This window comes from Pleurodeles waltl, chromosome 11, assembly GCF_031143425.1.
Source record: "Pleurodeles waltl isolate 20211129_DDA chromosome 11, aPleWal1.hap1.20221129, whole genome shotgun sequence".
Lineage (NCBI taxonomy): Eukaryota > Metazoa > Chordata > Amphibia > Caudata > Salamandridae > Pleurodeles > Pleurodeles waltl.
Window position 1 is genome coordinate 18,565,985 of NC_090450.1, and position 14,265 is coordinate 18,580,249.

The 14,265-nt window shown below is 44.5% G+C and overlaps 1 protein-coding gene across 2 annotated transcripts in view; it reads left to right on the forward strand.

Annotated features, from left to right (window-relative positions):
* The window catches only part of LOC138265247 (fibrillin-2-like), a 514,969-nt gene that overhangs the window by 435,275 nt on the left and 65,429 nt on the right, over positions 1-14,265 (forward strand). For both annotated transcript variants that reach the window (XM_069212836.1, XM_069212838.1), the window contains one exon: positions 12,973-13,022. In XM_069212836.1, the coding sequence (XP_069068937.1) occupies positions 12,973-13,022 (50 nt within the window). The remainder of the gene's footprint in view (positions 1-12,972; positions 13,023-14,265) is intronic.

A 14,265-nucleotide genomic window follows, 5' to 3' on the forward strand; every position in this document is an offset into this window, starting at 1 on the left:
TATTTCGTTCTCTCTTTGAATGCTCAGGCTGTGCAGAAGACATCCAGATGCACAATGTACGTGAGAGACACAGAAAGTAAACAAGGCTCTTCACACCTTTGTTTTGCTTCTGTTTTGACACTGCCCTTACCACCTCTGAGGCCGGGGATCCTAAAGACAATGCCAGGTGTTGAAGTAGGCAAGCCAGGGGTCTCAGCTGCGTCCCCTGATGACCCCTAAATGAGGTCCATGCTAGGAGCACCTGGGCTTAGAATGTGATGCATTCGGTTACCAGGCGAAGGGTGAAATCTGTTGTGGAAGCAGACCATTAACTATAAACTCTTAGAAAATACCACAGGCATCCATCACCAACTGTCAGTATGCCTTTTGGGGAGTTTTTTTTTTTTCCTCAAGGACAGGGCAAAGCAATGGCAAGAGGAACCTGGATATACAGTATAACAGAAGCATCTAATGGTGCCACCTTGAAGCGTTCTGTGGAGTCTACAACTAGAGACACACTTTGACTTTGTATAAAAAGTAAGCACACAATATATATATATATATATATATATATATATATATATATATATATATGTTCGATGGCATGTCTAGCTGCAGATACACATGCTTTGCACTGTTCCTGCCATCTAGTGTTGGGCTCGGAGTGTTACAAGTTGTTTTTCTTCGAAGAAGTCTTTTCGAGTCACAGGACCGAGTGACCCCTCCCTTTCGGCTCCATTGCGCATGGGCGTCAACTCCCTCTTAGATTGTTTTCTTTCCGCCATCGGGTTCGGACGTGTTCCTCTTCGCTCGGTATTTCGAATCGGGAAACTTAGAAAAGAATCGAAAATTCGTCGGTATTGTTTATGTTCGGTACCAGTTTACTTTTATCTTATCGCCACCAACATCAAAACCGCTTCGGCGGCCCTTTGGGGCTTCCGCTCTTCACCAAGGCCTGGTCGGCCCACCCACACTCGTCGTCGAACACTAATGGGCCGGACCCCCTTCCGTTTCTGTCCTAAGTGTCACGCAAAGTATCCTTATGCAGACCAGCACCGGGTCTGTAACCTGTGTTTGTCGCCCAAACACAGAGAGGATACCTGTGAAGCTTGCCGAGCGTTTCGATCCAAGAAGATATTAAGGGATCGACGCGCAAGATGACTACAAATGGCGTCGAAGCCGAAACATCATCTCGATGTCGAGGAAGAAGAGATGAGAATTTCCATCCAAGAATTGGACTCAGATGAATCCGACGGTGATCGACCTTCGACGGCGCGGCAAACAGTGAGTGCACCTGCCCCGTCCCACACCCAGGGTCACACCAAAAAACTCAAGGCCACAGGGACGCCACTGCCAGAAGGCGATGGCTCAACCCACAGAAAAGAAGGTGACTAAGTAACATCGGCACCGAAAAAGGCCAAAGCTTTGCCGAAGACTTCCTACTCCGGTCGAGAATCCGGCACCGGAAAAAGTTAGTATCGAGTAATCGAGCCGGGCAAGCCGCGAAAGAGCGTATCGGAACCGAAAAAGACAATTTCGATGGAAATGTCGGTACCGAAAAAACCGGCTTCGGAGACGAAACGTTCTTCCTACACTGAAGAGCAAGGGCTTTCTCTGCACCTCAAAGAAAGACACAGATTTGAACAGGAACAGGATTTAGAAGAACATGACCAAACACAGCAAAGGATAAAATCCAGAAGGACAAGGGGAAGATACAAACCATCCATCCACTCAAGTCAAAAAGAAAACTTGCTTTTCAAGAGGCAGAGAAGCAACCGAAAGCCAAAGTGGTTAGAGAAAAGTCACCACCACCACAGTTCTCACCACAAACATCCCCACTGCAATCACCACAATTGTCACCGGTGGGTACACCGATCGCGCAGTCACCCACACACACTGGCATGACTCAAGATGATGCGGATCCCTGGGATCTATACGACCCACCTATATCGGACAACAGCCCAGAGACTTATCCAACCAAGCCTTCACCACCAGAGGACAGTACAGCATACACGCAGGTACTAGCCAGAGTAGCTACGTTCCATAACGTAACAATGCACTCAGAACCGGTGGAGGATGACTTCCTGTTCAACACTCTGGCATCCACGCTTGCTTCCTACCAAAGTTTGCCAATGTTACCGGGCCTGCTTAAACACGCACAACAGGTCTTCCAAGAACCTGTAAAAGGGAGAGCCATCACACCAAGGGTTGAAAAGAAATATAAACCGCCCCCGTCAGACCCGGTGTTTATTACTCAACAGCTCCCTCCGGACTCAGTGGTTGTGGGGGCTGCAAGAAAAAGGGCTAATTCACAATCATCAGGGGATGCGCCACCCCCTGATAAGGAGAGTAGAAAATTCGACGCAGCGGAGAAAAGAGTGGCATCGCAAGCAGCCAATCAGTGGCGAATTGCAAGCTCACAAGCCCTACTTGCCCGCTATTACAGGGCGCACTGGGACGAAATGCAAGACATCATCCAGCATTTGCCCAAAGAACACCAAAAACGTGCCCAACAAGTGGTTGAAGAGGGACAGGCCATATCAAATAACCAAATCCGGTCTGCCCTAGACTCTGCTGATACAGCAGCACAGACTGGCAACACAGCAGTGACTATTCAAAGGCATGCATGGCTGTGAAGTTCTGGATTTAAGCCAGAAATACAACAGGGCAGTATTGAATTTGCCGTTTAATCAACAGCAGTTATTTGAGCCAGAAGTGGATACCGCGATCGAGAAAATGAAAAAGATACGGACACGGCCAAAGCCATGGGTGCGATCGCCTCCTCACAATACAGGGAAACATTTAGGAAACGCCAGTTCAGAGGGGGTTTAGACAACAGCCATCAGAACCATCCACCTCCCAAACAAAACCCACCTACCAATCTCAGTACCAGAGAGGGGGTTTTCGTGGTTCCTACAGAGGACAATTCCCAAGAGGAAGAGGGAAATTCCAGCCCTCCAAACCAAGCCCTAGCAAACAGTGACTTCAATGTCACACTTCCCCAATACTTATCACCGGTGGGGGGGAGGCTAACCAAATACAACCACAGTTGGACACACATTACCACAGACTCGTGGGTCCTATCAATTATCCAACATGGTTATTGCATAGAGTTCACAACATTCCCTCCAGATGTTCCACCAAAACCGCACAGATTGTCTCCACAACACTTAGACCTATTACAAATAGAGGTCCAAGCACTGCTACAAAAACAAGCCATAGAGCTAGTACCCTATCACCAAAAAGGGACAGGCATTTACTCCCTGTATTTCCTTATCCCAAAAAAAGACAAAACGTTACGGCCTATCTTAGATCTCAGAACACTGAATCTCTTCATCAAATCAGATCATTTCCACATGGTAACACTTCAGGATGTAGTTCCCTTACTAAAACAAGGGGAATACATGACAACACTGGATCTCAAGGATACGTATTTTCACATACCCATCCATCCATCTCACAGGAAATACCTCAGGTTTGTAATACAAGGCAAACATTACCAATTCAAAGTGTTGCCATTTGGAATAACAACAGCACCCTGGGTATTTACAAAATGCCTAGCTGTAGTAGCAGCTCATATAAGAAGACATCACATGCACGTATTCCCATATCTGGACGATTGGCTAATAAAAGCAAACACTCAACAACAATGTCACGTTCACATGCAATACGTAATAGATACTCTACACAAACTAGGGTTTTCTATCATTTACCAAAAATCTTGTTTACAGCCATCCCAAATACAACAATATTTGGGAGCAACACTCAACACACAAAGAGCAACTGCCACTCCAAGTCCACAAAGGGTGCAGTCATTTAAAAATATAAAATCAAACATTCAACCAAACCAACAATACATGGTCAGGTTTGTGATGAAACTATTAGGCATGATGTCCTCATGCATAGCTATTGTCCCAAACGCAAGGCTACACATGTGTCCCTTACAACAGTGCCTAGCAAAACAATGGACGCAGGCACAGGGTCACCTCCAAGATCTAGTGTTGATAGACCGCCAAACACAATCTTTGCTTCAATGGTGGAACCAGGTAAATTTAAACAAAGGGTGGCCTTTCCAAGACCCAGTGCCTCAAGTCATTCTCACAACAGACGCATCCATGATTGGGTGGGGAGCACACCTCAACAATCACAGCATACAAGGTCAGTGGGACAATCAGCAAAAACAAATGCAAATAAATGACTTAGAACTGTTAGCAGTCTTTATAGCAATAAAGGCCTTTCAGCCCCTTCTAGCCCACAAACACATTCTTGGCAAAACAGACAATATGACAACAATGTATTATCTAAACAAACAGGGGGGGGCACACTCGTCAGAGCTGTGTCTCTTAGCACAAAAAAATTGGCATTGGGCAATTTACAACAACATTCGCCTAATAGCACAATATATACCAGGCATTCACAATCAGTTAGCCGACAATCTCAATCGAGATCACCAACAAACTCACAAGTGGGAAATACATCTCCAGATCCTACAATATTACTTCCACCACTGGGGGACACCAAACATAGATCTGTTTGCTGCAAAAGAAAACGCAAAATGGCAAAACTTTGCGTCTAGATACCCACACCCTTAGTCCAAGGGCAATGCTCTATGGATCAGCTGGTCAGGGATATTTGCTTATGCTTTCCCCCCTCTCCCGCTCATTCCTTATCAGGCCAACAAACTGAGTCAAAACAAACTCAAACTAATACTTATAGCACCAACTTGGGCATGCCCACCATGGTACACAACACTGTTGGACCTATCTGTGGTACCCCACATCAAACTACCAAACATACCAGATCTGTTAACTCAACACAACCAGCAGATCAGACACCCGAATCCAGCATCGCTCAACCTAGCAATCTGGCTCCTGAAGTCTTAGAATTTGGATACCTAAACCTTTCCAAAGAGTGTATGGAAGTCATTAAACAAGCAAGAAAATCCACAACAAGACATTGTTACGCTAACAAATGGAAAAGGTTTGTCTGCTGTTGCCAGGCTAATCAAATTTTGCCATTAAACGCCTCCACACAAAACATTGTAAGTTATTTACTACACTTGGAAAAGTCCAATCTGGCCTTCTCTTCCATTAAAATACATCTCACTGCAATATCTGCTTATTTGCAGATTAAACATTAAAAATCACTTTTTAGAATCACAGTTATTAAAGCCTTTATGGAACGACTAAAAAGAATCATACCCCCAAGGACACCACCAGTACATTCGTGGAATCTTAATATTGTATTAACACGACTCATGAGCCCGCCATGTAAACCCATGCATTCTTGTCAAATACAATTTTTGACTTGGAAAGTAGCTTTTCTAATAACTATCACTTCACTTCGAAGAGTTCGCAAAATACAGGCGTTTACTATTCAAGAACCATTTATACAGATACATAAACATAAAGTGGTTCTCAGGACAAATCCACAATTCTTACCAAAAGTCATATCACAGTTTCATCTAAACCAAACAGTGGAACTCCCAGTCTTTTTTCCGCAGCCAGACTCAGTAGCAGAAAGGGCATTGCATACATTAGACATAAGAAGAGCACTAATGTATTACATTGACAGAACAAAACAATTTCGTAAAACAATTGTTTGTAGCTTTCCAAAAACCACTTGCAGGTAACCCTATATCCAAACAAGGCATTGCCAGATGGATAGTTAAATGCATTCAGACTTGCTACCTTAAAGCTAAAAGAGAATTACCCATTACTCCAAGGGCACACTCCACTAGAAAAAAAGGTGCCACAATGGCTTTTCTTGGTAATATACCAATGACAGAAATTTGTAAAGCAGCCACCTGGTCTACGCCCGATAGATTTACTAAGCATTACTGTGTAGATGTGTTGGCAACACAACAAGCCACAGTAGGACAGGCTGTACTAAGAACCTTATTTCAGACAACTTCAACTCCTACAGGCTAACCACCGCTTTTGGGGAGATCACTGCTTTGTAGTATATGCACAGCATGTGTATCTGCAGCTACACATGCCATCAAACGGAAAATGTATCTTACCCAGTGTACATCTGTTCGTGGCATGTTGCGCTGCAGATTCACATGCGCCCTCCCACCTCCCCAGGAGCCTGTAGCCATTTTAGTTGCATTAAAATTGTAAATATGTAAATAATTTTGACTTTACTACACGCTATGTACATACACATTTACTCCATTGCATGGGCACCTCTAGTATCCTTACTTTAACAACTCCTACCTCACCCTCTGCGGGGAAAACAATCTAAGATGGAGTCAACGCCCATGCGCAATGGAGCCGAAAGGGAGGAGCCACTCGGTCTTGTGACTCGAAAAGACTTCTTCGTAGAAAAACAACTTGTAACACTCCGAGACCAACACGAGATGGCCGGAACAGTGCACAGCATGTGAATCTGCATCGCAACATGCCACGAACAGATGTACACTGGTTAAGTGACATTTTTCATATATATATTAACTAGTGGCAGTCGCCACTAGGTAGTTATAGTTTGGACCTTGTTTCTATTGGAAAAGCTGTTTTTTGCTTGCCTATATCTTTAGTGCCCTTTGACAAATCTTCACAAAAATTTCCAAAAACATTCAACAGTCATGTGAACTGCTGTCTTGAATGTTTCTGGGTGATCCATAAAGCAGGAAACCAAGATAAAAGAGGGGTGACATTTAGAGCATTTCCAATGTTAATTCTGTTAGGACAAATTAAATAGTGATAGCATCAAGACCACTGGACGGAATTACACCAAAGTTGGCAGAAGGCTAGTTCTTGGTCCAAAAAGAGCCCTTTTTGTTATTTTGTGTAAATCCATTCAGTTGTTTTTGAGAAATTAAAGAAATCCAAATTTGTATATATAAGGACGTGAAGGATTTGTGACCCCTCCTAATCTTGTGCTGAGATCTGATTGGCTGTCAACAGTTCAACAAGGAAATGTTGGCAGCCATGTTGGGACTTCTGCTTGAGCCGCGACCCAGTAAAAATAGAAAAGAGTCAAGGGTACAGCTACCCTGACCCCTTAGCTCTGGGGGTGGGAACCCAATTGGATTCCTCCTGGGCTAAAAAGCATTTATTTTTTATTTTCAGAGGGAGTTGTGGTGGATCTGTGGAACCACCGAAAATATTTTGAAGCCCCGGATTTGGCCAAGTTCCAGGGGCATTGTTTTATTATATCAGGGACCACCACCTCTCTGGGTTGATGCTGAAAAATATGTACGGTGGAGCCACTGATGGCCCTGGGGACCACCACCCCTAACCCCTAGAGCCAGCTCCTGCTATAACCCGGGGTGCCTACCCAATGACCTCCTCCTCAGATTTCCTCACTACCACGATGCAAAAAAGCCCTCTCATCTCTCCACAGCCCCTCTTTAATTTCATTTTATTTTAAAGCACTGATAAAGGCTGGCCTTCCTAATAATAGTGTTTATCTACTCAACCGAACCCTTTTTAGCAGCTTTAGCAATAGATAATGAAAGGCATAACGTCCTTACCTATTTTATACAGTTTACATACAGCTCTTTGATGACTGTTCAACAGTCATTGTTCTGTATCAGGGATCTATCTTATGAATTGTGGTATCAAAAGGATCTCTATGATAAAAGCAGGAATCCACTAAGGCATCCACATAAAATACATATCTGTGATCTGCACGGAAAGCGTTATTTGCAGCAGGCATATTAACCCTCTGCGCAATTTTATGGCGAGTAAAAACTGCCACTAGACAAAGCTCCATCTGTCACTCCAGCAGAGACATTAATCTCAAGAGTTATCCTGCCATTTTTATTGCTACCAGAAAGCTGAACCACAAGGAACACTTTAGCAGGTGTTTTTAAAATCGTAAGTTATTTTTAAAACATAGTCACCCATGGGTTCAGCACCCCTCCCCAGGTCAGCGCCCAATGCGGCTGCATCACTCTCACTGCCCTAAAACCAGCCCTGAAAGGCACAAAGAGAGGGCAAGAAAATGTACAGGAAGACACATAGGACAAGAAAACAGGCAGAAAGGCACAATGAGCAAGAAATGAGCAGAAAACTGCCAGAAAGGCAGAAACAGATGTAAAGTAGCAAACAGAAAGGCAGAAACAGAGGGCAGAAAGGTGTGGAAAGAGACAAAAAGGGGGCAAGAAAGGAGCAGAAAACTGACAGAAAGGCAGAAACGGAGGACAGTCAACAAGCAAAAAGGTAGAAACAGAAAGCAAGAAATGATCAGAAAGGCACAAACAGAGGGCAAGACACGAGCAGAAAGGCAGAAACAGAGAGCAGGAAATGAGTGTAAAACACCCAGAAACAGCTTTAAAAGATGGAGAGAAATGGACAGAAAGACATAAACAGGGGACAGAAACGAACAGAGGCACTAACAGTGGGCAAGAAATGAGCAGAGAATGGTCAGAGGCAGAAACAGAGTTTAAAAAATGAGCAGAAAGGCAGAAACAGATGGCTAGAAATGACCAGAAAATGACCAGAAAGGCACGGGCACGGGAAGAAACGGGCAGAAAGGCACATACTGAGGCCACGAACTGAGTAGAAAACAGGCAGAAAGGCAGTAAGAGAGGACAAGAAATGGGCAGAAAGGTATAAACAGAGGACAAAAGATGAGCAGAAAAGCACAGAGCAAGAAACATGCAGAAAACATGCAGAGAAGCAGTAAAAGAAAGCAAGAGATGGGCAGAGATAGACAAACAGAAGGCAGGAAATGAGCAAAAAGGCAGTAAGAGGTAAGACGACTAAGGGTTTAGTGATTATAGGGTGTTGATTGCTCTGCGGTGCGGGTTAGGTTGGTTATAGGGGTCACAGGCCAGGCTTTCAACCAACCTCCTCTGTGCACAGACTAAGGCTGTGTGCGGCAATGGTTGGATTAACATATCATTATTAAAATACCTTTATGTTTAAAAAAAAAAAAAGAAATTCTCTGAAAAAAACAAAGGTTACAGGGACTTTATAGTTAGGGAATAGAATTTAAAAAACAGAAATGAATTGAAAAAACACAAAGGTTACAGGGCTGTCATAGGTATGTTCTGAATTTACTCATAGCAAACCATAGAAATTCAGCAGTCATAGTTATAGTGATTTTAAGTAACTATAACTTGCGCCCTAAGGGAACTATAACTTGCGCCTTCACCATGCACTGCTAATTACCCCAGATATTACAGCACTCATGACAACTTTTGAACATCATTAAAAATATCAATGAAACATTGGTCGTCAAGTTTTGGAAGAGAAAACAGCATGGTGGGTGTAGGAAGCTGGCCCGGTGTGTGGTGACAGTGTCTAGGAAGCCAGGGCTCTCTAGAGGGAAGCAGCCAAGACTTATGTAGGATACATGCAAAGCTTATACAATACCACCTCAGTCACTCAGCACTTATACACATGAAAGAACCACACTGTGTTAAAAAATAAAGGTACTTTATTACTAAATTACTAAGACACTGTATAAGCAATACTCCACTAGGAGGCGAGTTAACACACTATTATATGCTCATTAGAAGTGAGGGATTAGCGTAGAAATAGCAATAGCAAACAGTAACACAATAGAAAATAATAAAGACCTTAGGGGGAGACCAACCATATACTAAATAAGTGGAATGTGAAAGGCGATTCCCCAACCCAAGGAAGTGGAATCTGTAGAGGGAACCTGGAGGAACTAGGAACCCTAACTGGTAAGTACCAGGGTGCCACCAGTGACCAGGAGAGGTAAGTTACCTGTTTTTTCCCCAAACCCACAGGTAAGCTTTGGAAAAGGACTGTGCAAGGCCCAAGCAAGACTGGAAGAAACCAAAGGTGGATCCTGACAGAAGAGGACCTGCAAAGAAGGGGACCATGTCTAGTTCGAGTTGGAGTGCCTGGTTGGGGCAGGAGCCACTACCCACCCTTCTGGAGATGCAGGGCCAGGTTGACAGTGGAGACAAGGAGTCAGCTGTGCAGCACTGGAGCAGATAAAAGAGTTTCAGAAGTGATGCAGACAATGTCCCACGACGGAAGAAGAGTTGTATACAGTCAGTGGTGTTGGAGAACCACCAACAAGCCTTGGTAAAGGCAAAGGTTGCAGATGAAGAGTTGCAGAACTGCCAATGACCAGCAAGGTCCAGGGGGACTCAACCCAAGGAGGGGAGTCCAAGGTGACTTTTAGCAGTGAGGAGAGTTGACAGATGCGGATGCAGCCCCCACAGTCACCTCACCGGCAGCAGGCACAGGAGTTGCAGTGAGGCCCACTCAGCACACCTGAAAAGGAGTCCTACATCGCTGGACCAGCAGGCAGGAGACTGTGCATTGCAGGGAAGACTGCTGGAGGCCGGGTCTTCAACCCTAAAGATCCCTTGGAAAAAGGAACAAACAAGCCTTAGTAGCTGCAAGAGTCGCTGTGCACAGGGGTACTGCCCTGCAAGGAGAGGCAAGGGCTTACCATCTCCCAAGTAGTACAGCTGGTAGAGGAAACCGAGGGGACCCCTCCAGACCACCATCTGTGATGCAGGATCCAAGTAGCTCCGGAGGACAGAAGATCCACGCTGATGGTTGTCATTGCATTATGGTGTCTGCGGATGCAGGGGAGTGACTCCCTCACTCTCAGGGAGATTTCCTCTTGCTTCTTGTGCAAGCTGAAGACTCATCACCCTCAGAGCATGCACAGCCAGGGAAATGTTGCAGTTGCTGGAAGTAGCTAGAGAAACAATGCTGCAGAGCGGAGTTATCACTGAAGTTGCAGATTGACGGTTCATGGAGGGTCCAGTTGAAGTCCTGGTGGCCGGAAGATGAAGTAAACGATGCAGAGGACCCCTGCTGGAATCTCGCACATTGAATCTGAGGACCCACCAGAGAGGGAGACCCTAAATAGCCCAGGAACGGGGATTGGACACCTAGCAGGGTGACCACCTATCAGAAGGGGGCTGTGACATCACCTTCCTGACCTGGCCACTCATATGCTCCCAGGGACCTTGGATTCAAGATGGCAGAATCAAGTGGCCACCTGGAGAAGCTCTGAGCCCAGCCCTGGGGTGATGGTGGCTTGGGGAGGCTACCCCTCCCAAGCCATGTAACTCCTGTTTCGAAAGGGAGAGGGTGTTGCCTTCTTCTCCTAAAGGAAATCATTTGTTCTGCTTTCCTCTGCTTGAGCTGGTCAAGCAGCAAGAGGGCAGAAACCTGTCTGGAGAGTGGCAGCAGCGCGGGCTGCCTGGTAAACCCTGAAAGACTGGTAGCGGCAATACTGGGGGGTCCTCTAAGGAGCCCCCAGAGTGCATGGAATCATAAACCAATATTGACAACAGGATTGGGGTATCATTCCAACATGTTTGATGCCAAACATTCCCAGGTTCGGAGTTGCCATTTTGTAGCTGGACATAGGTAGTTACCTGTGTCCAGTACACAGGTAAAATGGCTTCCCCGCATTTGCATAATCCAGAGTAATGGAGCTGGAGTTTGAAGGGGCACCTCTGCTCATGCAGGGATGCCTTCACACACAAGTACCTGCCCCCTGCCCTTTGGGCTAGGAAGGCCTGCCATAGGGGTGACTCACAGTGACCTGGTGCAGTGGCTGCAGAGGCAGCCTCCCTTTACGACTTTCTAGGCTGATAAGTTGGTGTTAAGAACCAGGACTGCTTTCCTGCCAAAGATGATTACTCCCTTCCACTTGGGCCATTCTGTCACCTTTCCTACTTTCTATCCTATTCCACATCCATCTAAAGAGGAGGAGAAGCTTCGTCAATTTTGACCCCAAAAGGGCTGTTAGCTTCTATATAGAAAGAACTCTGGCTGGATAATCAGATGTCATTTGACTATGTTGGCATGATAAAAGGAAATGCATTGTATAAGAGAACATTAGCATGATAAATCATCCTTTGAATCAAAATTTGCTATGCCAGTGCTCATATGGAAGATTCAGAAGGTATTATAGCTCATTTCACCTAGAGCTAAGTCTTCTACTTCTGCTTTAGCTATAGGTGTCCCTGTAGCTGAAGTGAGTAAACTGGCAGCTTTGGTCTCCCATCACACTTTTGCAAAGCACTGTTGTCTAGACCAAAGTGTGGAAGGACAGTCACTTTGCTCGCTCTCAGTTGCAAGATTGTTTGGTATAGGCAGACATATACCTTTGTCCGAATGTAGGACTGCTGGGGTCTCTATTCAAAAGGTGAGGAATGGGGATGTATCCATCAGAAGTATAAGTTACTTACATGCAGTACCTTTATTCTGGTGGATTCAGTATCTACCTGCAGACTCCTTAACGACCCACCCACCTCCTCGTTTTTTGTCTGTGTATACCAAAAAGAGTTTTATTTGTTTATTCTGAAGGTATTTTACATTTCATACACATATTCTTGTGTGTGTGTGTGTGTGTTTGTGCTTTAGAATATGTTATTGCATTCATGATGTTGATTTCACTCGTTTGGCTTGAATGCACAAAAAAATGGGTAGAGGCTGATGTCAGCACGCCAACGAGGGCCTTTTATGGTTCCAATTGATGTCATGCGGAGCCGCATGCAGAGTCATGGGCATTGTAACGTCTTTGTCGACGTGGGAGAGCTGTGAAGGAAAGTTTTCTTGGAATGCTGGCGCATTAGGGATATTCAAAAGGTGAGGAATATGCAGGTAGGTGCTGTATCCACCTGAAAAGCATTATTGAAGGTAAGTAAATTGTTAATAGGAATACAGAGAAAAACAAAGTAAGTGCTAAAGTAAGAGTAGAATAGGAAGCAGGGGATAGCTGAAGAAGTAATTACAGCATAAAATAATTAAAAGGAGTGTAATAAGTAGGATAGGAGCATGAGCAAATGAGACAGTGTTGAAAACAGGGAAAGGAAAGGGAGAGAGTGTTATATAAAGTAAGGCTATTGCAAAAAAGAAAAAGAAACAGGAAAGACTAATCACAAAGAGAGAATAAAACTTTAATAAGGAGGACGGTGAAAATAAGCAGAAGAAATAGCATGAAAAATTGTTACATGAATTCTGACTATATATGTCTTCTCTGCCTGCCTTCATTGAAGATTTTAACTTAGGCCTTTTTTTCTGTTCACTGTAGTTACCTTCAGAGTGATTACTACGATAGACACTACAGTAAAACACTTTTTGGTAAGTAAGGTTAAAGGCGTTTTGAATTAGAGGTTAGTTAATTTCCATACAAGCAAACTAAGAGAAACAATGCATGTTTTTATTTTGTTTGCTGTGCTTTCACATTTTTAATATTGTAACAGTTTCAATATTAACAACGAAATTAGTGTTTCTACTTAATTTTGCTACCTGCTGTTTGAGTTGTTTTTTTGGGGGGAGGCATTAATTATGGACTGAATACATTTTATGTGTTTGACTAAATATTCACAATGTCTACCAACCAGTCCTTTTTAACAGCACACACACAGCGAAAAATAACTGATAGAGAATTCTAGCCACAGATTCCTTACTATAGAATAATTCCCAGGTCAGGCTGGATCTGGACATTTTCTAGCAGTACTCTTGGTACTCCAGTAGTTGGTGTTTTGGTCCATGTCAGTGTTGACTGTGCTGGGAGTGAAGTACGCGGTACCTATATAGGCACCACCTTGGCTCGCTGACTTCGGTTTTTTCCACACCAGATAGCACAATTATGTGAAGAGCTATACCTCAGTCACTGCTTGACTGCCTTTTTTCAAATGGTCTGGACCACTTTCTTTTTAGCAATACTTCTTCCTTGGTGTGACTGGATGCTCACAGGAAACCAGGTGGCATCTGTCAAAGGTAGATGCCTGTGTCAGGCCCCCACCTGGTCTGTCTTGAGAAAGGGCATGACTGGAAGACCTGCAATGATGGCTGCACCATGCACCCAAAGGTGCTGAAGAAGCACTCCCTCAAGCTCCTTGCCACCCAACATCAGACAAACCCACAACTATCAAGCTCACAGTCACATGTAAAATCCCAGGGACAACTTGCAGAACCACACCCAGTTGTCATCATCCCAGGTCAAAGTTGTTGTCGGGTAAGTCTCATAAAAAAGAAGAAATCTAAGAAGTCAAAGAGGTCTTGTACTTCTTTGCATCTGTCCAAATCCTCGGGGTGAAGGAGTGTTTGCACTCAAGGCCCTGGCCTCTTCTGAGCTCCAACCAAGGTAGTCTCTTGGCTTACCCAATTTTCCTGAAGCAACACCCGCCCAACGTATATAATTTGTTGAGGCCATGCACCACATTTTTGGATGGTCCAACCCTCTGAAGCCTCTTTGGGCACCACAGATTTGAGAGGGATCCCAACTGGATTGGATCCTGTGCTAGACCTAAAGCAGAGCTGCTAGCAAGACCGACACCTTCTCTGGAACCTGCTCCTGTACTGATGCCCCTGGCACAGT